The 24,917-nt window shown below is 45.3% G+C and overlaps 1 protein-coding gene across 2 annotated transcripts in view; it reads right to left on the reverse strand.

Annotated features, from left to right (window-relative positions):
- Window positions 1-231: 231 nt before the first annotated feature.
- The window catches only part of LOC111969462 (voltage-gated potassium channel KCNC1-like), a 49,131-nt gene continuing 24,445 nt past the window's right edge, over window positions 232-24,917 (reverse strand). The window contains exons 2-4 of one of the 2 annotated variants that reach the window (XM_023995625.1): window positions 22,145-23,084; window positions 8,380-8,694; window positions 232-2,790 (exon numbers count right to left, since the gene is read on the reverse strand). In XM_023995625.1, coding sequence (XP_023851393.1) covers window positions 2,675-2,790; window positions 8,380-8,694; window positions 22,145-23,084 — 1,371 coding nt within the window. In that variant the 3' untranslated portion in view covers window positions 232-2,674. Of the gene's footprint in view, window positions 2,791-5,956; window positions 7,453-8,379; window positions 8,695-22,144; window positions 23,085-24,917 lie in introns of those variants that run through there. The other variant, XM_023995626.1, reaches the window with a different exon arrangement.

The raw sequence follows: 24,917 nt of genomic DNA on the forward strand, positions 1-24,917 counted from the left end.
TCCAATGTTCTGATGTGTCCTCCTGTGCAGATGGTTTCCATGGGAACAGGACCAGAGCGTCTGAGTATATGGATGTAATAAACATTCAAAACATGCGCTGTTCAGATAGAAGTGTGTATGTGAGAGATAAAATAAAAAAAAAGAAATGATTCACTAAAACAAAACATATAAGCACAAAGACAAACAGAGATAATTTATTTCATTACTTTTTTACATTTTATTTATGTGGTTCTTTTTGTAAGGATCATCCAGAAAAGCTCAGCTAGAATACATATCTTGAAAGGGAACATAAGAATATGTACCTGTGTTGGTCGACAGATGGGGCATGACAAATTAAAGCAAACAGCTGGCATTCTTCCAACATACACTGAGTTGTGTGAACAATGCACATCGTATGTTCACACAGGCAGTTATTTTAGCATCTTAAAACCCCTTCTTATACAAGCACTAACTTCAAACAATAACTAACCTCAGCACTAAGGTTGGTTAGTTGCATTCACTACTGAACATCTTTCTACCTAATTTGACATATATTTTGCAAGATGTTGGAGTATATGATATACTGTACTGTGGTTTGTTGCTAAGAAAAAGAACAACCTTGTAAAAAACATGCAACTCCCATAGCAAACGTTTACTAAACACTCTGATCCCTAAAATATGGCACCATTGAAGAGGGAGGAGTCTCCCTGTTGCATAATTGTGGCCTGCACTGTTCCATGCTTCACTCCACCTCTTGGATAGGTTTGTGTTTGTAGATCAAAAGTGTGCATTGGTATGGCAGTGTTGTAGTGTGTAAATACAGCTTCATGTCTAAGTTGACTAGTTCCCTATAGGAGGAATTTAAAGTCTTTACTTGGCTGGTTCCTCTTTACCGTGTTAACTGAGCTAAGTAGTCTGGTCTAAAAACTGACTTTAGAAATACAAACGCTTTACATTATGCAGATGTCCACCCCAACCCCTTACTGATTAAATAGCAAATATTCTCAATTCAAGTTCTATATAATGAAATACACTGGTCTGTTGTTCAGTGCAAGAGATCTTATCTACTAAACCCAATAGTTTAACCTGATGTCTAGTTTGGAGCGCTGGTTGAATGGTTTATTATACAGGCAGTGTATATATTGTCTGTGGCAGCAATCTTATGCTAAGAGCATTTGTGAGCCAAATGAAGAGGTTATTAGTATTGATAGACTAGTCATATATTCCATTATTAGGCTACCAACCTTCAGTAACTATGTGGGTAATGTATCTTTTGTGTGTTTTGAAATCCCATGTAGGAAATAATGTGGTGAATAATCCCCCTGGGAGTTGGTAAAAGGAAAATGTGACGACTTTGCAGCAAAGTGTATTTTTCTTTATAATATGGCCATTCAGACTGAGTTAATGGAAACAGTGGAAAACTGTTCCTCAGCCTCCCTCACTTACACGTCTCAATGCCAATAATGGTATCTAGTACCACAACTTGCTCATGCAACATATTGGTAATAACCTGGCTCTTTGACACATTAAGCCAGCTGACAAAGGAGATATTAGTCCATATTCTATAGCTAACTAGAAAAGCAAAGCCCAAAGCTTGTGAAAACATACGCTTGTGAAAACAGTGTGGAAATAGTGTAACACATACAGTACTGTTGAAAGAGAGTTCAGAAACCAACCAACAAGTTGTCATTTACTACGTAGTTACAACATGGGTAATCATTTTGTTCTTATCCCATCAAAACCAGTTTTGCGAGTGCTTATGCTTATGTGAGTGCTTGATCTCTGTTAGTCTCATGGTCACATACTGAACAGTAAGTACATGCATATAAAAACCTTGTTCTGAGTGCAGTATATACTGCATATGAAATCCACCGCACATTGTCTGGATGACGGTTTTCCACCTTGCAGCAAGTTAACATAGTAATATTTGCAAGAAATACCTCAAATAAATGTTTCTTTCCATTGCTGATAACTGCAAGGTTCCCTTTGCAGGCATAGTACCATACAGCCAATACATATTTCGGCAAGAAATGTGTCAATTGTTTGTATAACTGGGGATAACAAACTAATTTAAAGCACAACTACAGCTGAATTTAGGGCAAGTGATATTTTATGACATAAAAAACAAACATCATTGTTGCAGTCATGATCACTTTGCTGAATTCATTTTTTCTTACACTCAGACCGTAATGTGTAGAAAGTGATGGCAATCAATATTTCTCAAAGGAAAGTTGAGCGTAAATATCTAAAAAAGGCAACTTAGATGTGGTATGACAAAAACAGCCTGAAAACAAGTATTTGGCAAGTTTTAACTCAGGGATAAACTGACTGTGTTACTGGGGTCAACATGACACTCTTGATTATTTCTCCAACATAGTTACATGAAGTCAGACACAAGGAAGAGAAGCAGATATACAACACTTATAGAAAACAAACAAACTTCAATAAACACATACACGCACACACGCACACACACACAAAGACACACACACAACGTTCATTATTACTCAAGTGTGTACAGCATGAAATCAACCAGTCATAGGTACAGCAGCCAATGAGAAAGGTTTGAGAACCACCACCAACTCTTCTGGGTGACATTTAAGGCTGGGCAGGGGCTGGCAGCATGTCCAGCTGTCCACATCAACACCCCCCTGGCACTGGTCATCTATGTACAACAAACAGACTAAGAGCATTATCAGTCGGGGGATGGGACGTTGTGGCCCACACACAGTGTGGTTGGGACACCATGGTTCATAACACAGACTGACTGGTCTGTGTTCTGTGATCGCCTGGCCCGGCCTGGGCGGGATGCTAGAGAGAAGAGAGACAGAAGCGTTATTACCCAGGGCCTGCTCCTGCTGGGCGAGGGCCTGCTGGGCGAGGGCCTGCTGGGCGAGGGCTTGGGTGAGAGTTAATGGTGGATGATGCTCAAAGTGCAGAGGGAGGGGCAGAGATGAGATAACTTTAGAGGAGTTTAATGTGTGCCGCCGGGCTGGCATCCCATGGTAAACCAGCTAGTTTTACCATGCTTCACCCATGCTTAGCCAATGCATCACACCTCTTAGTGTAGACTGTCTGTATAAATAGGTTGTTTTAAAGGGAAGCCTTATGAGTATGTTCAAACCATGCTTTCATTTATAATCCCCTTTAGATGTTGTTGAGGGTTTAGTCGTCACCATGCTGTGCATTCTGCCATGCATCTTCCAGGCCACTCTGGGTTCAGACTTGATTTCACTCCTGTTTAAGACCTCCCATTCACTTAATTTTGGTTTCCAAAAAGCTTGGTACACCAGAAGAGAGAAAGGGAGAAATACATTGACATACATTCAATCCATTCAATGAAATACAGACCCCTCTGACAGGTTTCATACAAAATTTATTTCATGCTAGAGTTGTATTCTTCAACTCTTTTTTCCTATTGATTTCATGTTGCATAACATTGTGCATGCAGTTGATTTCCCCCCATGTTCTTAATTGCAAATAATCATTTTATGTTTTAAAATATACATATATTTTTGCTGCTTTCATAGTAGCTAAAGGTTGTTAGTGAAAGATGGTCAGACACATCCTGACTCAACCAGATTCTTTATGATTTATTTTCTAGTTTTCTTTAAAAAAATAACACTGTTCAAATTATATATATAGTATGTGAGAGTAACAATGGTTCACTATGATACGTTCTCCATAAATAATTGATCGCATACATCAATACGTATAGCAGTAGACAGAAACATAGATTACTAATTTAGCCTAAATGATTCTTCTCATTAAGATCCAGGATCACAAGCATGCCAACATAAACAAGTTCAAACGTTATTTTAGCTTTTCACAACATAGAGAGCTTGCTGAAATATGTATATTCTCCATCTTTCTACAAATCTCTAGTTAGGAAATAGTGGTCAATATGACCAGAGCTGCCAGGTAACATGTACTCTGTACCACAAAGAAAAAGAGGAAGAAATGTGAAAAGAAAACACTCTGTCATTGAACACCTTAATAGTCTGGCTACATAAATTGTATGCAAAAGTGAGGAAACGTTAAAATAAAAATATATTCATCATACGGATAGTCGTAATAGCTACTAGTCCACCATGCAACTCATGCTAAATAAAAAGAGTCATGTTTAACTGATGGTATTGGGTGACATAAATGCCATTAGCAGTTATTCTTATTGTCCTCTACTTATTGATTTCATTCCACCCTTTCTTGCCATTCAGGCCAAGATATCAGACCAATGTTCCTTTGTTATTTGTCTTTCTGTCCTCCTACAGTTCTTCATTGAGAAAAAGTCCATACAAAAACAACAACGAACAAAAGCAAAAAGGACTTCATCGATCTTGATGTTTGAGAGAAAACCTGTCCTCCAAAGTGAGACGGGTGAGCTCACTGTAAGAAGCCTCTGTATCTACTGTTTCTCTTCCTCACTGTGAATGTGGCCCTGTCAAGCCTTCCATCCGTGGAATCAAGAAACGTTGGAGAGGGGGATTTCTCCCAAAGCGTTGGTTTCTCCCATTCAGAGTCAGACTGTGGTGCACCCCCCTCAGGTCACTCTGAGAACTTCTGCCTGCATATACTTAACTAAGACAGTCTCCTCTTTACAGGGATCTGTGGTAGAGAATACACGGGAGGGTTGGGTTGCTCAGCATCAGCCAGGCATTGGTCATTCTTAAAAGGTGGAATGCATTTGAGAAAAGTAAGCCAATGGGGGGGGGGGGGGGGGGGTTACAGAGAAAGAGGACCTCTAACAGATGTTAAAAAAAATAAAATAACTTGCTCTGTGGTGATCCAGGAGAGGGAGAGAAAACAAGGGACAGAGATATAGAGAAGTGAAAGAAAGAGACAAGCTGAGAGGACAGCAGAGGAACAGAGTGTGTCTGTTGTGTCGGAGCTGTGTCCATGCACACCACGTCCCTGAGGGGGAACCACCCCAAGAGAGAAAGACAGGATTGTTGCAGGGTAGGAAGATCGACAGAATAAAAGACAGACGAGCAGAACAGGAGAAGAAGTCAACCAAAAATAGGAAAAGTGAACTTCTCTTTGAAGTAGCTACTTTGTGGTTGTGCTTGTGGTGGGAAGATACATTCTTTACCTTGTAAAAAAGTATTATGAAATAGAATATAGATAAGCAAAAATATATATCTTGACTACTGAATCTATTGATGGTTTGCCTTCAATAAAAACATGACTAGGTTCCAATAATTGATGTGTTAGAGTACTTCACCTACAGTGAATATTTACAGCTGGGTCCTTTTCACCATTTGGATGGGCTATACAAGAGTATTTAGAGAATAMTATCTCCCATTCATAGGTGTAGAGTTCTATATGAGTTCTTCCAGATCTTTTGGAATCTACCTGAGCTGACCTACTCTTTCCTATGGATGTCAAAATTCCATATTTCTGGTATTAAAGACTCTCTTCCCATTATCAGTTTTGAGAAGGGACAGTTTACAGAGACAGAGAACAAGCAACACAGATAGATAACCACAGAAAAAAAGAAGAGACGAAAGCGAAAAGCTGAAGACGGAGAGAAAGGTCCAGAGGACAAAAATGGGACAGACCGATACAACACGGTGGAACAGGAGCTAGCTGCAGATGGGGTTCCTATGGGTGGGTAACAGGGAGAAGGGCAGAGGTTTAGAGGGGACCTTAGGAGACCGCCCTGTGTCACTGACCACTCCAGTACCAGCCCCCCATGCCGACAATGGTGCTAAGGCTATAAAGCATTTGGTAACCTTTGTTTTGGGAGAGACAGAGTTTCCAGGGTGTAGTGTAACAGTATGGGACCTCTATCTTTCAAATAATTTCCTTTCACTCTTTTTTCAAAATGTATAATGTTATTGACCCAGGCCAATTGTACACACGTATTACCATTCATGCATTCTCTGTTTGATTAAGGCCCCGGAAGCATGCAGAGAGCAGTTGGGGGGGGGGGGCACGGCTCGGAAAGAGAAGGCACATCAATGTATTTTCTAGCAGGGTTGAGAACCCAACAGCCATTCTGGCTCCAGGCACGAACACTTATCTGACGCTTATTCAGCTAGTTCAACATAAAGATACATTTGTGGTTTACAATATCAAATGGAGAAGAGAGGCTGACAGTATCCAGTCTGCTTTGTAATACTGTCTATAAGAGTGCTGGCACAGAGCCATATTCAGCTAGACTTCAACATGTATCTACTGCAGTACAATTATATAGTGATCTTGTTACATAATCTTATGACATGCTGTTATTTAATAACAATAGCCTGTCATCTATTTGTGAAGCAATGATATAAAAATAGTTATTTGCTGAAGTTATTCGTTGTTAGATCAGAGGTAGGACGCTGTTGAAAATGTCCGTCTTGCTTCTCACAATACTTGTCATAGACTGTAATACCATGTGGCCTCTCTTATTCCTCACCATACTTCACCCCTTACCACCAGCTACATTTCTTCTCCAATGCCAACCATCAGCTGGACAGGACATGCAGTGTTGAGTTAAGAGTCAAGCACAACACATTCCAATATGGAGCAACAGAGAAACAGGTTCACTTTCCATTGGCAACATATACACAGACAATCACACACAGACACAGTCGCAGACATACCATACACACACTCAGAAGCACATTCATAAACACATGACATAGAATATACAACAGTGAGAGCATGTGTACTCTTAGCTGCTGTTAGTGATCATCCTACTTGATTCATGTAATGGATCAGTCTCATGAAGTGGACACAGTGGATTACAGTTGTGTTTGTGTTATGGCTCTTGAGAGTCACTGAACTTGTCCACCCAAAACAGATCATGCTCACAAAGAGCGGTTCACTATGGAAGATAGTGGGATTGTGTGACCTTTCGGCCAAAAAAAGCTCCACTGTGCACTAGAAGAGGCAGGATAAAAAAGTATGTGTAAACTGTATACTGTATGGAGGCTGTAGCAGGTTCTGTCTTAGCTAGTGTCTGGGAACTTGGCTGGGGATGATGGCAGGTGAGATTTAGCAATGCTATTAGCCCATGACAACAAGATACAGTATTATGTGCTTGTGATTCATCTCCCTACCCTCAAAGCAGCTAATTTAAGAAGCTGCGGATGACACTGGCATTATAGTTTGATACTGCAACAATTGTGGAAACAGCTTTTTCTTCGTCTTTTTCAGAGTTGATTCATCATAGAAGCCTTTGGTTTGCACTTGTCCTGCCTTTGCCTGGTGTAACTGTAGACTAGAGGATATGATGAAGGCCTGATGTTATTGTAGAGCATAAGTATAGTAAGGATCTCTCGGTGTGATGAACAAGGCAATTCTTTGATTGTGCTATTCTTTAGTGTTAGAGGCTGGGGCGTCAGGTTGTGAGTGTGGCATGGCCGTCCTCTTGGCCACATACCCACCCAGCTAGCTGCAGCAGAGGGTAGCCCTGGGGGCCCTGGGGGCCGAGCGGTGGGCATGGGGGCGCCGGCTCCGCCAGTGACCTCCCCTGGGAAGGGCCGGCTACCGGCCAATTAGACACAAATCAAGGATGGGGGTATGATGAAAGGGGGAGTGATGGAGGGAGGAACAAACAGATCAGACAATGAGTAGAGGGAAAACAAGGAAAAACAAACATACGACAAAGAAAAACAGAAAAAGGGAAAGTTAAGGTTGGCCCAGGGGGCAGTGTGATAGTCTCGGTGATAGTGAACAAACCAAATGGAGAGTATGGAACACCCAGAGATGGAGAGGAGGGTTGGCAGGGTAACATAAAGAACATTTTCAAGAAAATCCCAAAACAGAAAAACAAGACCACTAATTAATGATTTGTTTATATATTTGTTCAGTAACTTATTTCATGAGGAAGTAAATAAATTAAAGTAAGAGTAATAAAGATGATTCAGTTTTAATGAAAGAGAGAGAGAAGAGTTGGACAGAGAAAAAGGCTAGCGTCCAAATGCCAAATAAGAATGTTGGGGGTGATGGTTTTTTGTTGTTGTTTTTTTTCACCTTTATTTAACCAGGTAGGCCAGTTGAGAACAAGTTCTCATATAGAACTGCGACCTGGCAGATGTTGTGTCGCTCAGCAGTAGTATGTGGGTGGGGGACCTGAAGTTGTTTGTGTTGGAACTGTATAGACAAAGATAGTAGGGACAAGACCTACTGTGAGATAGCAACAACAAAAATAATGTGTGTGCTCTCTAAAGTGTCTTTTTGTGTCACGTTTCAGACTTACAGTACAGCTGTGCAGTTTCTCCTCCCTGAGTACACATGAAAGTGTGTTTGTGCTTGACTCTAAGTGTGTTCCCTGAGGTGTGTTCCCTGAGGTGTGTTCCCTGAAATGTGTTCCCTGAAATTTGTGCACTGAGGAAGGTGTGCCCTGAGATTTAAGCCCTAGGATGTGTGCCCAGATGTAGGGCCTGTGTCAAGGTGTGTCATATTACGTACCCTTCCTGACTCTGGCCACCGTGTGGCCTGGCCGCCCGCCCATGGCCAGCAGGAAGCAGGGCTGCTGCTCGGACTGGTCAATAGGGCTTAAGATCTGTCCGTCGTCAGGTGACATGATCTGGTCTATGTGGGGACAGTCTTCATTGGCCAGTGCTGCTTTTTCTGCCTCCTTGGCTGACTCCTTGGCTGACTCCTTAGCTGACTCCTTGGCTGACTCCTTGGCTGACTCCTTGGCTAACTCCTTGGCTGCTCTCTTGGCTGACTCCTTGGATGTTTCCCCGTTCACTTTGGGATCTTGAAAAACAGCTTGTGGAGCTGAAACAGAGGGAGAAGAACTTAGTGGTGATTCCTCAATGGTGTGGAAGAGGTTGTGTTAGCACCGGCATTTATGTGCAAGCTTGGCTGTTTTTTTAATCAACCAGGTAACACAGTTTTGAAGCACAATCATCAAACATTTTAAAATGTCAAATAAACATTGACCTTTCCCAACTGCCACAAATCCCATCCACTGGAGCTTCAACAAACAAAAACTCTTCAGACTTGCTGCTCAATTTGGCACAGAATATCTGCTTTCTTTGGTTTCCCAAATCCCTCACTCTCAAAACTAACAAGCTCCTGTCCTGGAAATGTACCACCTGCCTTTACAGACATAGCAGTGACTATGTACAGGTCAATAAAATAACCATAGTGCCACACGATTCTTCATCTTCAGCATGGTAAGTAAAGGTAGTGGAGTTCTGAGCCATTACCTTCTGTACATGACCAACTCAAAACAATGGAACAGGAAACACTAACATTTGATCATCTAGGCCTCACATGTCATGCCTCGTGGGCCTTATAATCATTACATCTCCAGACTGAACCACACAGCCCAGACCACCACTGTCACCGCTGTAGTAAAACATTATTTGTGGGTAACACTTGCAGATATTAGCAATGGTGTCTCTGCTGCATTGACGCTCCACCCCATTACACATTACAGTAATCCATCTGCTCTTGTCAGCGCAGCAGGCAGCACAAAGACCCTAGCCAGCCACACACAGCCATTGTACGTGTGATGCAGACCCTCTGGGATAGAGGGAGAGGAAGAAGGGGAGAGGGAGTGAGAGATGAGTCACTTTCTTCAGAATAGTTCAATGAATAGACACCATTCTCTAACTCCCTCACCTTTTCCCTCTCTGTTCCTCCCCTTCTCCCTATCCCTGTTGACTTTTGTCTTTTTTTCATCCCCCTCTTATTTCCCCCCATCCCCTCATTCATCTTTTGGATATCTGTATCCAATTCATGGGCTCTATTGATTGGCTGTTGGCCTCGTAATCGTGCATGTCTAATGTGATGAAGTGGCAGAGGATTTGTCCAGATGGTGCCTCTTTACGGGAAAGAGAGGGAGAGTAAAGATGACACAGCAGTAATGAACATATCACTGAGATCTGTCCATCACTGGCATCGTGGAGGACAACACTTCCAAAAGAAGCATGATGCATTCTGGTCATCTTGGTCAGTCATCACTACAGCCTGAAGCCATCTTACTCTCTACTTTCTACTGCACTAACAACATTTATCACAGAACCATACTCATCACTTCTCATTCAAATGTGTTGCCACACTGCACAACTACAGAGGAGATATACAGCGAGATACTGTATGTAAGTTAGCGGACCTGGTCCAGAAGTGTCTGTGTTGCACGTGTGGTTAAAAACAGCTCACTAAATAAAAGATGACAGAGGGTGTTTTTTTTTACTGCACTGGCTTGCTGACTGGAACTGCACTCTCATAGTCATCCCAATGGCATTTCACCGGGTCCCCACTGGTCCCTTACTGTGTGTCTGTGTGTTTTGACATTGATTAGTAAAAATAGATGTGTTCATTTGTTTAAACTTCAAAACAATAAGCACACACCATATTCAAGTATGCAACAAAGTAGTGGAGTGTCAATAACATAAGCAAGTAGCTACGTTGTCTGTGTGTGTGTGTGTGTGTGTGTGTGTGTGTGTGTGGTGTGGTGTGTGTGTGGTTGTGTGTGTGTGTGTGGTTGTGTGTGTTGTGTGTGTGTGTGTGTGTGTGGTGTGCGTGTGCGTGTGCGTGTGCGTGTGCGTGTGAGTGCGTGTGCGTGTGTGCGTGTGTGTGTGTGTGTGTCGAGCTAGAATGCTCGATCACATCAGCTGCTCAAGGGACCAGCTTTATGAGGAGTACAGTACAGCACTTAAAAAGTTATGTAACCTTTCCCAGCTCTCTTATTCAGAGGAATTGAGCTCTATAGATAGTGTAGACTGCTGTAAAAAGTAAATTGATGCATTGCATATTTGGCAATCCTAGTCTATTCCTCATCCTAATCAAACAGCCCATGCCTCTTGTTCAAAGACTGGAGGACTCAGACAGAGTTCTCACTCCATGGGAGGCCATATATAGAAAATGCCAACTCATGTGCCAGAATCACAACATTCACATGCATTATTCATTTCCCCCTGAGCTGAACCCAACCCATCTTGAGGGCTCATGCTTAGCATGTTCCTGAATGTGTGTGTATTCATGTGTTATTACATACACGTATCCCTTATAGTAACTTTGGAATAATGTCCATGTAATGTAAAGTGTTGCTCTGTTAAATTACCATTCAGTGACATCATGTACAGTAGATGGATGAGCTGGTCAAACTGTTTTCTGATTGGGTGCTAAATGAGTTTCAGATTGTCTGCTTATTCCATCATTCTGCATTCAGCCCAGTGTGAATAATAGGAGAAGCAAGTGAATAGCTGCAGTTCGTGGCAGAACCTGAGTCTTATTGTGCAATGTGCGTTGCTTGGACACTGTTGTCATGGCAACATGCATTGGCACAGAAAAAAGATTGGGGGAAATTAAATAAATTAGACATTAAGTGTAACGATTGTTCTCCTCCTTGTCTGAGGAGGAGCAGGGATCGGACCAAAACGCAGCTTTTGTGGAATACATAATGATATTTTATTGAAACAAGACGAACACGAAACACACTTGATAAATTACAAAATAACAAACGACGTAAACCGACCTGAACATGAGAACTTACATATAACGAAGAACGCACGAACAGGAACAGACTAGACAAAACGAAACAGTCCCATGTGGTACAAACACTGACACGGAAGACAACCACCCACAAATCCCAAACACAAAACAAGCCACCTATATATGATTCTCAATCAGGGACAACGATTGACAGCTGCCTCTGATTGAGAACCATATTAGGCTGAACACAGAAACAGACAAACTAGACACACAACATAGAATGCCCACCCAGCTCACATCCTGACCAACACTAAAACAAGCACAACACATAAGAACTCTGATCAGGACGTTACATACCCCCCTCCTGAGGTGCGGACTCCGAACGCACCCCTAAAACTCAAGAGGAGGGTCTGGGTGGGCATCTGTCCCCCGGTGGCGGCTCGGGCGCAGGACGGACACCACTCCACCATTGTCTTTGTCCCCTCCTTAGCGTCCTTTGAGTGGCGACCCTCGCCCCCGACCCTGGACTAGGAACCTTCACAAAGGTCCCCCTAGATAGAGGACACAGCTCAGGACAGAGAGGTAGCTCAGGACAGAGAGGTAGCTCAGGACAGAGAGGTAGCTCAGGACAGAGGGGCAACTCCGGACTGAAGGGCAGCTACGGACTAGTGGCAGCTCCGGACTGAGTGGGCAGCTCCGGACTGAGTGGCAGCTCCGGACTGACCACTCAGACTGAGTGGCAGCTCCGGACTGGGTGGCAGCTCATGACTGAAGGGCAGCTCATGACTGAAGGGCAGCTCATGACTGAAGGGCAGCTCATGACTGAAGGGCAGCTCATGACTGGAAGGCGGCTCTGGCAGCTCCTGACTGGCTGGCTCTGCACTCCTGACTGGCTGGCGGCTCTGGCAGCTCCTGACTGGCTGCGGCTCTGGCAGCTCCTGACTGGCTGGCGGCTCTGGCAGCTCCTGACTGGCTGGCGGCTCTGGCAGCTCCTGACTGGCTGGCGGCTCTGGCAGCTCCTGACTGGCTGGCGGCTCTGCCAGCTCCTGACTGGCTGGCGCTCTAATGGCTCGGGACAGACGGGCGGCTCTGACGGCTCGTACAGACGGGCAGCTCTGACGGCTCTAATGGCTCGGGACAGACGGGCGGCTCTGACGGCTCGGGACAGACAGGCGGCTCTGACGGCTCGGGACAGACGGATGCTCAGATGGCGCTGGGCAGGCAGCAGTGCAGACGGCGCTGGGCAGGCAGGCAGTGCAGACGGCGCTGGGCAGACGAGCATGGCAGGCGGCGTTGGGCAGACGGCCGACTCTGACCTGCTGAGGTGCACAGTAGGCCTGATGCGTGGTGCCGGAACTGGTGGTACCGGACTGGAGACACGCACCTCAAGGCTAGTGCGGGGAGCAGGAACAGGGCACACTGGACTCTCGAGGTGCACCGAGTTAGGTGGGTGGTTCTGTAACGCAGTCTAGCTCTTCCTCCTCCTCAGACGAGGAGAGCGAGAAGGATCGGAGGACCAATGTGCAGCGTGGTAAGTTTCCATGATTTAATAAGCACGAAAACTATACACAATACAAAATAACAAAAATAACTAACCGTAACAGTCCCGTGTGGCACAAACACTGACACGGAGAACAACCACCCACAAATCCCCAACACAAAACAAGCCCACCTATATATGATTCTCAATCCAGGTGGAACAACGATTGACAGCTGCCTCTGATTGAGAACCATATTAGGCTGAACACAGAAACAGACAAACTAGACACACAACATAGAATGCCCACTCAGCTCACGTCCTGACCAACACTAAAACAAGCACAACACATAAGAACTCTGATCAGGACGTTACATTAAGAATGAGAGAGGATGTTGGGAAGGTGAAAACAATCATTGTTTTTACCACCTCCAGAGAACGTACATTATGGCAGTGCCTGGTGAAACTCTAACTCTCATTGGTCAAGATCATAGAAATAATGAGACTTATGCACATCCTGTATCATATGACTAGGCAAAGTCAGGAAGTCAGGAAGTGTTAATGTTTTTCCTCTCTCCTCCAGCAGACAAGTCATTATGTCACCTCTGGTTGTTCTCTCTGCAGGGAGTCAGGTCAGATGATAGGCCCTAATGGCTCAGTGTGTAGACGCCATCTGACAGGCTGCAAAGTAAAGGTGCAGATAGAGGTCAAGGTCATCTAAATGTGTTTGTTACAAACAAATAACTATCACTGAATAGTATTGTTGGAATCTAATCAGTAGAGACACCTTGTAAGTGGGACATCTTGGATACACAACTCTCCAGGGAAAACATTCATTATAAAGTTAAAGGATTCTATTATAAACAGTAGTACAGCCAGCGAGCGAGGGGTGCAGTGTTTTTTTTTGGTGTGTGTGAGAGTGCTCAGAGGGTTGTTAGTCATAGATGTAGCGTGGAATGATGCTTGGCCGTAACATGTGGCAGTAAATAAGGAGCCATCACCAGATGCACTCATGGCCACTTCAGGCCCTCGTGGCAGTGCATACATACACACCACTCACACTATTTCATAGAAGAGGGAACTTCATGGAATCTGTTGGGCCCTATCCCTATCATGAGTAGGCGATGTACAGTATATCAGCCTGTGAGTAACTGAGAATCCGCCAAAGCTGCTGGTGCTCACCACAGCTGGCCTGGTCATCCAAGCAGAAAAACATGAAAGAGCAACACAGTCATCATCCATCCAAGGGACTTCCTGAAAATTGATAGGTTCTCTGAGGGAAACCCCCACTCTCTGCTGTCTTTGTCCAACTTCCCCTATGAGTCACACAGGTTAGACACACAGGTCTCCAGGCAACCAGGCTGTCTCTTTTGCAGTAATTTCTAGAGTGCGATATCACTGGTGCAATGTTAGTTAAACAAGTTAACTGTGAAATAATGGCATTCGCTGTTAAAAAATATATATATATAAACACTACCGGTCAAAAGTTTTAGAACACCTACTCATTCATGGGTTTTTCATAATTTTTTACTATTTTCTACATTGTAGAATAATAGTGAAGACATCAAAACTATGAAATAACACATCATGGAATCATGTATAAACCAAAAAGGTGTTAAACAAATCTAAATATATTTTATACTTGAGATTCTTTAAATAGCCACTCTTTGCCATGATGACAGCTTTACACACTCTTGGCATTCTCTCAACCAGCTTCACCTGGAATGCTTTTCCAACAGTCTTGAAGGAGTTCCCACATATGCTGAGCACTTGTTGGCTGCTTTTCTTTCATTCTGCGGTCCAACTCATCCAAAAATTGTCAATTTGGTTGAGGTTGGGGGATTGTGGAGGCCAGGTCATCTGATGCAGCACTCCATCACTCTCCATCTTGGTAAAATAGCCCTTACACAGCCTGGAGGTGTGTTGGGTCATTCTCCTGTTGAAAAACAAATGACAGTCCCACTAAGCCCAAACGAGATGGGATGGCGTATCATTGCAGAATGCTGCGGTAGCCATGTTGGTTAAGTGTGCCTTGAATTCTAAATAATTCACAGACAGTGTAACCAGCAAAGCACCCCCACACCGTAACACCTCCTCCTCCGTGCTTTACAGTGGGAAATACACATGCGGAGATCATCCGTTCACCCACACCGCGTCTCACAAAGACGCGGTCCTTTGGTCTGGAGTCAAATTTGGACTCCAGACCAAAGTACAAATTTCCACCGGTCGAATGTCCATTGCTTGTGTTTCTTGGCCCATGCAAGTCTATTCTTCTTATTGGTGTCCTTTAGTAGTGGTTTCTTTGCAGCAATTCAACTATGAAGGCCTCATTCAAACAGTCTCCTCTGAACCCTGAAATTTCCATCCGTAACTATAACATTTTCCGACAAGATAGAACTGTCAAAGGGGGCGGTGTTGCAATCTACTGCAGAGATAGCCTGCAGAGTTCTGTCATACTATCCAGGTCTGTACCAAAACAATTTGAGTTTCTACTTTTAAAAATCCACCTGTCCAGAAACAAGTCTCTCACCGTTGCCGCTTGCTATAGACCACCCTCTGCCCCCAGCTGTGCCCTGGACACCATATGTGAATTGATTGCTCCTCATCTATCTTCAGAGCTCGTGCTGCTAGGTGACATAAACTGGGACATGCTTAACACCCCAGCCATCCTACAATCTAAGCTAGATGCCCTCAATCTCACACAAAATATCAATGAACCCACCAGGTACAACCCCAAATCCGTAAACACGGGCACTCTCATAGATATCATCCTAACCAACTTGCCCTCCAAATACACCTCTGCTGTTTTCAACCAAGATCTCAGTGATCACTGCCTCATTGCCTGCATCCGTAATGGGTTTGCGGTCAAACAACCACCCCTCATCACTGTCAAACGCTCCCTTAAACACTTCTGTGAGCAGGCCTTTCTAATCGACCTGGCCCGGGTATCCTGGAAGGATATTGACCTCATCCCGTCAGTTGAGGATGCCTGGTTGTTCTTTAAAAGTGCCTTCCTCACCATCTTAAATAAGCATGTGTCACGTTCTGACCTTAGTTCCTTTGTTATGTCTTTATTTTAGTTTGGTCAGGGAGTGAGTTGGGGTGGGCATTCTATGTTGTTTTTCTATGTTTTGTTCTATAGGTAATTTTCTGTGTGTTTGGCCTAGTATGGTTCTCAATTAAAGGCAGGTGTCAGTCGTTGTCTCTGACTGGGAGCCTTATTTAGGTAGCCTGTTTTTTATTGTGTTTTGTGGGTGATTATTTTCTGTTCTGTGTTTTTGTTTCACCGTACAGGAGTGTTCGTTTGTCGTTTTCTTGTTTTTGTTCAGTGTACATTATTTTCGTATTAAAACAATATGGACACTTACCATGCTGCACATTGGTCCTCCTCTTCTTCCAACCACGACAAGCGCTACAGAATCACCCACCAACCAAGGACCAAGCAGCGTGGTATCGGGCAGCAGCGAGTTCTGGACTCCTGGACATGGGAGGAGATTTTGGACGGTAAAGGACCCTGGGCACAGGCTGGGGAATATCGCCGCCCCAAGGCAGAGCTGGAGGTAGCGAAAGCTGAGCGGCGGCGATATGAGGAGGCAGCACGGCTGCGCGACAGGTACGAGAGGCAGCCCCCGCCAAAGAAATTTGGGGGGCACACGGGGAGTGTGGCAGAGTCAGGTTGGAGACCTGAGCCCACTCCTCGTGCTTATTGTAAGCAGCGCGTTACTGGTCAGGCACCGTGTTATGCGGTTAAGCGCACGGTGTCGCCAGTACGTGCCCATAACCCGGTGCGCTATAGGACAGCCCCCCGAAAGTGTCATGCGAGTGTGGGCATCCAGCCAGGGCGTATTGTGCCTGCTCAGCGTGTCTGATCTCCGGTACGCCGTTTCAGTCCAGGGTATCCTGCGCTGGCTCTGCGTGCTGTGTCTCCGGGGCGCTGGAAGGGTGCAGTGCGTCCTATGCCTGCGCTCCGCTCATGCCGGGCGAATGTGGGAATTGAGCCTAAGGGGGAGGTGCGCTTAGTATGCACCAGATCTCCAGTGCTCACCCACAGCCTGGTTCAACCTGTGCCTGCACTCTGGAGGGTCCGGGCTAGAGTAGTCATCCAGCCTGGGGGAGTGGTGCCAAGGCTGCGCACCAGAGCTCCAGTGCTCCCCCACAGCCCGGTCCTTCCGGTGCCTCCTCCAAGCACCAGGCCTCCTGTAGGTCTCCCCAGCCTGGTGGGTCCTGTGGCAGCCCCACGCACCAGGCTGTCTCTCCGTCTCCTCCCTACAGGTGCTTCCGTCTGTCCTGAGCTGCCCGTCTGTCCTGAGCCGCCTTAGCTGCCTGTCTGTCCTGAGCCGCCTGAGCCGCCCGTTTGTCCTGAGCCGCCTCAGCTGCCCGTCTGTCCTGAGCCGCCTGAGCCGCCCTTCAGTCAGGAGCCGCCTGAGCCGCCCTTCAGTCAGGAGCCGCCTGAGCCGCCCTTCAGTCAGAAGCCGCCTGAGCCGCCCTTCAGTAAGGAGCCGCCCTTCAGTCAGGAGCCACCCTTCAGTCAGGAGCCGCCCTTCAGTCAGGAGCCGCCCGTCAGTCCAGAGGCGCCCGTCAGTCCAGAGGCGCACGTCAGTCCAGAGGCGCCCGTCAGTCCAGAGGCGGCCCGTCAGTCCAGAGGCGCCCGTCAGTCCAGAGGCGCTCGTCAGTCCAGAGGCGCTCCTCAGTCCAGTGGTGCCCTTTACTAGGGTGTCCAATCCAGGGTCGGTGACGAGGGTCGCCGCTCCTAAGGTGTCACAGAAGTGGGCCGAGACTATGGTGGAGTGGGGTCCTCGTCCCGCTCCAGAGCCGCCACCGCGGTAAATGCCCACCCAGACCCTCCCCTATAGGTTCAGGTTTTGCGGCCGGAGTCCGCACTTTTTGGGGGGGAGGTAATGTCACGTTCTGACCTTAGTTCCTTTGTTATGTCTTTATTTTAGTTTGGTCAGGGCGTGAGTTGGGGTGGGCATTCTATGTTGTTTTTCTATGTTTTGTTCCGTAGGTAATTTTCTATGTGTTTGGCCTAGTATGGTTCTCAATCAGAGGCAGGTGTCAGTCGTTGTCTCTGATTGGGAGCCTTATTTAGGTAGCCTGTTTTTCATTGTGTTTTGTGGGTGATTATTTTCTGTTCTGTGTTTTTGTTTCACCGTATAGGAGTGTTCGTTTGTCGTTTTCTTGTTTTTGTTCAGTGTTCATTATTTTCGTATTAAAACAATATGGACACTTACCACGCTGCGCATTGGTCCTCCTCTTCTTCCAACCACGACAAGCGTTACAGCATGCCCCATTCAAAAAAAATTGAACCAGGAACAGATATAGCGCTTGGTTCACTCCAGACCTGACTGCCCTTGACCAGCACAAAAACATTGTGTGGCGTACTGCATTAGCATCGAATAGCCCCCGCGATATGAAACTTTTTAAGGAAGTTAGGAACCAATATATACAGGCAGCTAGGAAAGCTAAGGCTAGCTTTTTCACACAGAAATTTGCATCCTGTAGCACAAACTCAAAGAAGTTCTGGGACACTGTAAAGTCCATGGAGAATAAGAGCACCTCCTCCCAGCTGCCCACTGCACTGAGGCTAGGAAACACTGTCGCCACCGATAAATCCACTATAATCGAGAATTTCAATAAGCATTTTTCTACGGCTGGCCATGCTTTCCACCTGGCTACCCCTACCCCGATCAACAGCCCTCCACCTCCCACAGCAACTCGCCCAAGCCTTCCCATTTCTCCTTCACCCAAATCCAGATAGCTGATGTTCTGAAAGAGCTGCAAAATCTGGACCCCTACAAATCAGCCAGGCTAGACAATCAAGCTAGACCCTCTCTTTCTAAAACTCTCTGCCGAAATTGTTGCAACCCATATTACTAGCCTGTTCAACCTCTTTTTGTATAGTCTGAGATTCCCAAAGATTGGAAAGCTGCCGCGGTCATCCCCCTCTTCAAAGGGGGAGACAATCTAGGCCCAAACTGCTACAGACCTATATCTATACTACCCTGCCTTTCTAAGGTCTTTGAAAGCCAAGTTAACAAACAGATTACCGACCATTTCGAATCCCACCATACCTTCTCCGCTATGCAATCTGGTTTCAGAGCTGGTCATGGGTGCACCTCAGCCACGCTCAAGGTCCTAAACGATATCATAACCGCCATCGATAAGAGACATTACTGTGCAGCCGTATTCATCGACCTGGCCAAGACTTTCGACTCTGTCAATCACCACATTCTTATCGGCAGACTCAACAGCCTTGGTTTCTCAAATGATTGCCTCGCCTGGTTCACCAACTACTTCTCTGATAGAGTTCAGTGTGTCAAATCGGAGGGCCTGTTGTTCGGACCTCTGGCAGTCTCCATGGGGGTACCACAGGGTTCAAATCTCGGGCCGACTCTTTTCTCTGTATATATTAATGATGTCGCTCTTACTGCTGGTGATTCTCTGATCCACCTCTATGCAGACGACACCATTCTGTATCCCCCTCTTCAAAGGCGCCCTCTGGCCCTTCTTTGGACACTGTGTTAACTAACCTCCAGACGAGCTTTAATGCCATACAACTCTCCTTCTGTGGCCTCCAACTGCTCTTAAATGCAAGTAAAACTAAATGCATGCTCTTCAACCGATTGCTGCCTGCACCTGCCCGCCCGTCCAGCATCACTACTCTGGACGGTTCTGACTTAGAATATGTGAACAACTACAAATACCTAGGTGTCTGGTTAGACTGTAAACTCTCCTTCCAGACTCACATTAAGCATCTCCAATCCAAAATTAAATCTAGAATCGGCTTCCTATTTCGCAACAAAGCATCCTTCACTCATGCTGCCAAACATAACCTCGTAAAACTGACCATCCTACCGATCCTCGACTTCGGCGATGTCATTTACAAAATAGCCTCCAACACTCTACTCAACAAATTGGATGCAGTCTATCACAGTGCCATCAATTTTGTCACCAAAGCCCCATATACTACCCACCACTGCGACCTGTACCCTCTCGTTGGCTGGCCCTCGCTTCATACTCGTCACCAAACCCACTGGCTCAAGGTCATCTACAAGTCTCTGCTAGGTAAAGCCCCGCCTTATCGCAGCTCACTGGTCACCATAGCAGCACCCACCCATAGCACGCACTCCAGCAGGTATATCTCACTGTTCACCCCCAAAGCCAATTCTTCCTTTGGCCGCCTTTCCTTCCAGTTCTCTGCTGCCAATGACTGGAACGAACTTCAAAAATCACTGAAGCTGGAGACTCATATCTCCCTCACTAGCTTTAAGCACCAGCTATCAGAGCACCTCACAGATCACTGCACCTGTACATAGCTCATCTGTAAATAGCCCATCCAACTACCTCATCCCCATACTGTATTTATGTATTAATCTTTCTCCTTTGCACCCCAGTATCTCTACTTACACATTCACCTGCTGCACATCTACCATTCCAGTGTTTAATTGCTATATTGTAATTACTTTGCCACCATGGCCTATTTATTGCCTTACCTCCCATATCCTACCTCATTTGCACATACCGTATATATACCTTTTCTACTGTATTATTGACTGTTTGTTTGTTTATTCCATGTGTAACTCTGTGTTGTTGTATGTGTCGAACTGCTTTGCTTTATCTTGCCCAGGTCGCAGTTGCAAATGAGAACTTGTTCTCAACTAGCCTACCTGGTTAAATAAAGGTGAAATAAAAATTTATAAAATAAAAAAACAGCTGATGTTGAGATGTGTCTGTTACTTGAACTCTGTGAAGCATTTATTTGGGCTGTTAACTCTAATGAACATCCTCTGCAGCAGAGGTAACTCTGGGTCTTCCATTCCGGTGGCAGTCCTCATGACAGCCAGTTTCATCGTAGAGCTTGATGTTTTTTTGCGACTGCACTTAAAGAAACTTTCAAAGTTCTTGAAATGTTCCATATTGACTGACCTTCGTCTCTTAAAGTAATGATGGACTATCATTTCTCTTTGCTTATTTGAGCTGTTCTTGCTATAATATGGACTTGGTCTTTTACCAAATAGGGCTATCTTCTGTATACCCCCTTACCTTCTCACAACACAACTGATTAGCTCAAACGTATTAAGGAAAGAAATTCCACAAATTCACTTTTAAGAAGGCACACCTGTTAATTGAAATGCATTCCAGGTGACTACCTCATGAAGCTGGTGAGAGAATGCCAAGAGTGTGCAAATCTGTCATCAAGGCAAAGTGTGGCTATTTGAAGAATCTCAAATATAAAATATATTTTGATTTGTTTAAACTTTTTGGGTTACTACATGATTCCATATGTGTTATTTAATAGTAAAGATAAAGACAAACCATCGAATGAGTAGGTGTTCTAAAACTTTTGACCAGTAGTGAATAAATGTTTTATTTTTTTTGTTTCTGAGAAGCTTTCTATTCTGCTACCTGGCCTATACATCATAAAAATAAATTTGGCAATCAGCCAAATGAACAATATGTCTGCAGGCTTTAAACTTGTTTCATAGCCCTGCAGTATTTTTCCTGAGACACCACACACTCAGATAAGTTAACTAGGAAATATAATAAATGTGTGATTCATAAATTGTAATGTATTTTCCATCTGAGTGGATGAAATAGGCTATTTAACATCTGCTGTCAGGATGGCTGGCTAATGCATGTGCCCCTGTGTTACCTTTGGTGTTTTCATCACTGCATTAAACTGGTCAGGGTAGAGATGAAAAGGTAGTTGAGGGGGAGATTGGTCTGGTGTGGTATATGGTTTGGTCTGGTGTGGTGTGGTATGAGGTTTGGTCTGGTGTGGTGTGAGGTTTGGTCTGGTGTGGTGTGAGATTTGGTCTGGTGTGGTATGGTATGGTATGAGGTTTGGTCTGGTTTGGTATGAGGTTTGGTCTGGTTTGGTGTGAGGTGTGGTCTGGTCTGGTGTGGTATGAGGTTTGGTCTGATGTGGGATGAGGTTTGGTCTGGTGTGGTATGGTATGGTATTGAGGTTTGGTCTGGTGTGGTATGAGGTTTGGTCTGGTGTGGTATGAGTTGATAATGTCTGGGGAGTGGGCAGTGGAGTTGATGACATATGTGTATGAGTGGAGTGGTCACTGGTCAACATACTGCCATGTAGGGGCTTTCCACATTCAATGGCTCCTGGTGTGGAGAATGGCTGTTTTTCTGACTGGTGAGTTAGCAGAAGGAGGAGGAGGTGGAGAGAGGAGGATAAGGATGAGGAGGAAGAGGAGGAGGTGTGAAGGCAGGGGAGTTCAGTCAGTTCATTGAGAATTTATTTTCTTTTCATTGAGATTCAGATGGACATTCGGCAGAAGGTTTTCCTACCTGCTCTGTTTATTTCTAAGATCTCTTCTGGTGGTTCTTGTGGGGCCAGGGGCCATGTGTCGTCCTGCGTGCTGTGGTGAGGTGAGGTTACCTCCGACCTACAGTAATTGGGGGAGCCCAGAAGTGGGGCGCGGGGGATATGCTTGTTCTTTTTCTTTGGTAACTTCTGCTTGGCCATCGCCAGGGAGTAATACATCCCAAAGTTATTGACAATAACAGGCACTGGCATGGCGATAGTCAGCACACCAGCCAGAGCACACAGCGCTCCCACCAGCATGCCAGACCATGTCTGAGGGTACATGTCTCCATAGCCAAGGGTTGTCATGGTCACCACCGCCCACCAGAATCCAATAGGAATGTTCTTGAAGTGCGTGTGCTCGCTGGCTCGGGGYTCATTGGGCTTGGCACCAATCCTTTCAGCATAGTAGATCATAGTGGCGAAAATGAGCACACCCAGGGCGAGGAAGATGATGAGGAGCAGGAACTCATTGGTGCTGGCTCGGAGTGTATGACCCAGGACACGCAGTCCCACAAAGTGCCGAGTCAGCTTAAAGATCCGGAGGATCCGGACAAAGCGTACCACYCGTAGGAAACCCAGTACATCCTTAGCCGCCTTGGAAGAGAGCCCACTCAGCCCCACCTCCAGGTAGAAGGGCATGATGGCAATAAAGTCGATGATGTTGAGGGTGTTACGGAAAAACTCCAGCTTGCTCGGACAGAAWGTCACTCGCATTATGAACTCAAATGTAAACCACAGCACACAGACCCCCTCTATATAGGTGAGGAAGACCACGGTCTCAGTCTCCTGGTAGACCCGTGTGCTGTTGTCCAGCGGGTCAATTTCCGTCCGGTTGATGATGGGGTTGAAGGCCTCGTGTGTCTCCAGGCAGAAGGTGGTGATGGAAACCAGGATGAAGAACAGGGAGGCGAAGGCTATCCACTGCAAGGGAGAGATGAGAGGGAGGGAGAGAAGGAGGGAGAGGGAAAGAGAGAGGGAGAGATTATAAGCGAGGGAGCTTAGAATACAAACGTGAAGGAACAGAGCACTAGAACACCCCCACAGCTCTCTTCAGTTCTACAACACAAATCTAGGTCAGTACTCTTAACTGTGTATCACTTGAAAGGGCGTGCACCTAAACTGTGGTGCTCCGGTAAGAGAGTTGTTAGTGCTGTTGGAGCCTACACGGAGGAGGGGAGGGACGGAGGGGGACGTTATGTACTGTACAGGGGAAAGCTTGTTTCTGGGTCAGCTTTTGCGCCAGTACTTAAGGTATTTTTTCCGGGAGGACACTGTGTTCACCATGGCATCTGGCCCAAACGATAACATCTGACAGTGCCACCTCATACATTTTGAATGGTGTTTTAATGCATAGTCCTTAATGTATAGGCCGCTATACACTGCTGCCCACAGATTAGGGCTGACAGCAGTGCTGCTGCTGCCAGAAGAGACTGATTGTGTTGCATAACTCCACTTAACACCACTGGACTATTAAAGCGATGCTCCAGAACTTTTGAATCATTTCAGCCAGTAGTTTTGAAAGTGGTGCTCATGAGCCAAAACAGGTCCCAGTTTTTTGTGTACTACATCATCTAATTGTGTACTACATCATCTAATTCGTGTGATATGTTACGAATCCAATTCGTACACTATGTTAAGATTTTGTTTTGCTTAAGATCCCGGACTGTATCTTTAAACAGGTCCAGGTCTGAGAGGAGGCAGGCACTGCCAGGCACATACACTACAACCACACTACAGTAGTGATAGAGCCAGGGTCCTACCTGGACATGAAGGGCTTAGTGATTCCATTATAGAAGAACACATGACAATTAGGTTATTTTTCCAAGACAGTAGTTTTTGTGCATGGTACACAACTTCCAACATCCTTGACTTTTAACAAACTGAGCCAAAGCAATGTCAATATAAAGGGTCAATCAAATTGATCTTTTCAACTCCAAACAGTATAATACTTGCACACCTTACAACCCTGATACTCACAATAACAACAACAACCTCCCGGGAGAAAGGATTAATTGACAAAAGAAGCACACCGGGGTGTTGAGAAATGAAGTGGTCTAGTTAACCTCCAGTGACCGTTGAGAGGCTTGTATAATGGAAAAAGGCACAAAAAAACATATTCTAGTTAACCCTTTACACTGAACCTATGCAGTGCCTTTTTCCAGTAAGTTTAATTCAGGGTAGTAAATGTACCTTGTGTTCCACTGATACAATCAGATACAGAATCAGAGACAGAAAAGACAATAAAGACAGTCTGACCGACTCATTAAATTGAGAGAAAGTCATTACATTTAAAGAAACTGTGCTAGAGCGATTCACTCTGACACGGTCTATTGTTGTTGAAGGTTTTGCAAGCTGCAGGCCCTACTGCAATGTGTACTATTGAAACAGATAAAGGGGTACATTAGATATGCCACCTCCACCCGCCTGAGGCAGCAGAGGCCTGGAGATGACAGCACACAAGACAGGGAGAGTGATGTCTGAAAGACAAAAAACCCACTGCGATATCTTTCTTAGAAACACACATTCATTCACACTCTCACTCTCATTCTCTGACACACATGCAACACACACTAGACATTGACAACAACAACCACAGCAGCAACAACAATAACAAGATAGAACATAATAACAATAACAACAAGATAGAACTGCCAAAGCGGGAGGAGTTGCAATCTACTGCAGAGATAGCCTGCAAAGTTCTGTCATACTTTCCAGGTCTATGCCCAAACAGTTTGAGCTTCTAATTAAAAAAAT

The sequence above is a fragment of the Salvelinus sp. IW2-2015 genome, linkage group LG10, assembly GCF_002910315.2.
Source record: "Salvelinus sp. IW2-2015 linkage group LG10, ASM291031v2, whole genome shotgun sequence".
NCBI classification, from domain to species: Eukaryota; Metazoa; Chordata; class Actinopteri; order Salmoniformes; family Salmonidae; genus Salvelinus; species Salvelinus sp. IW2-2015.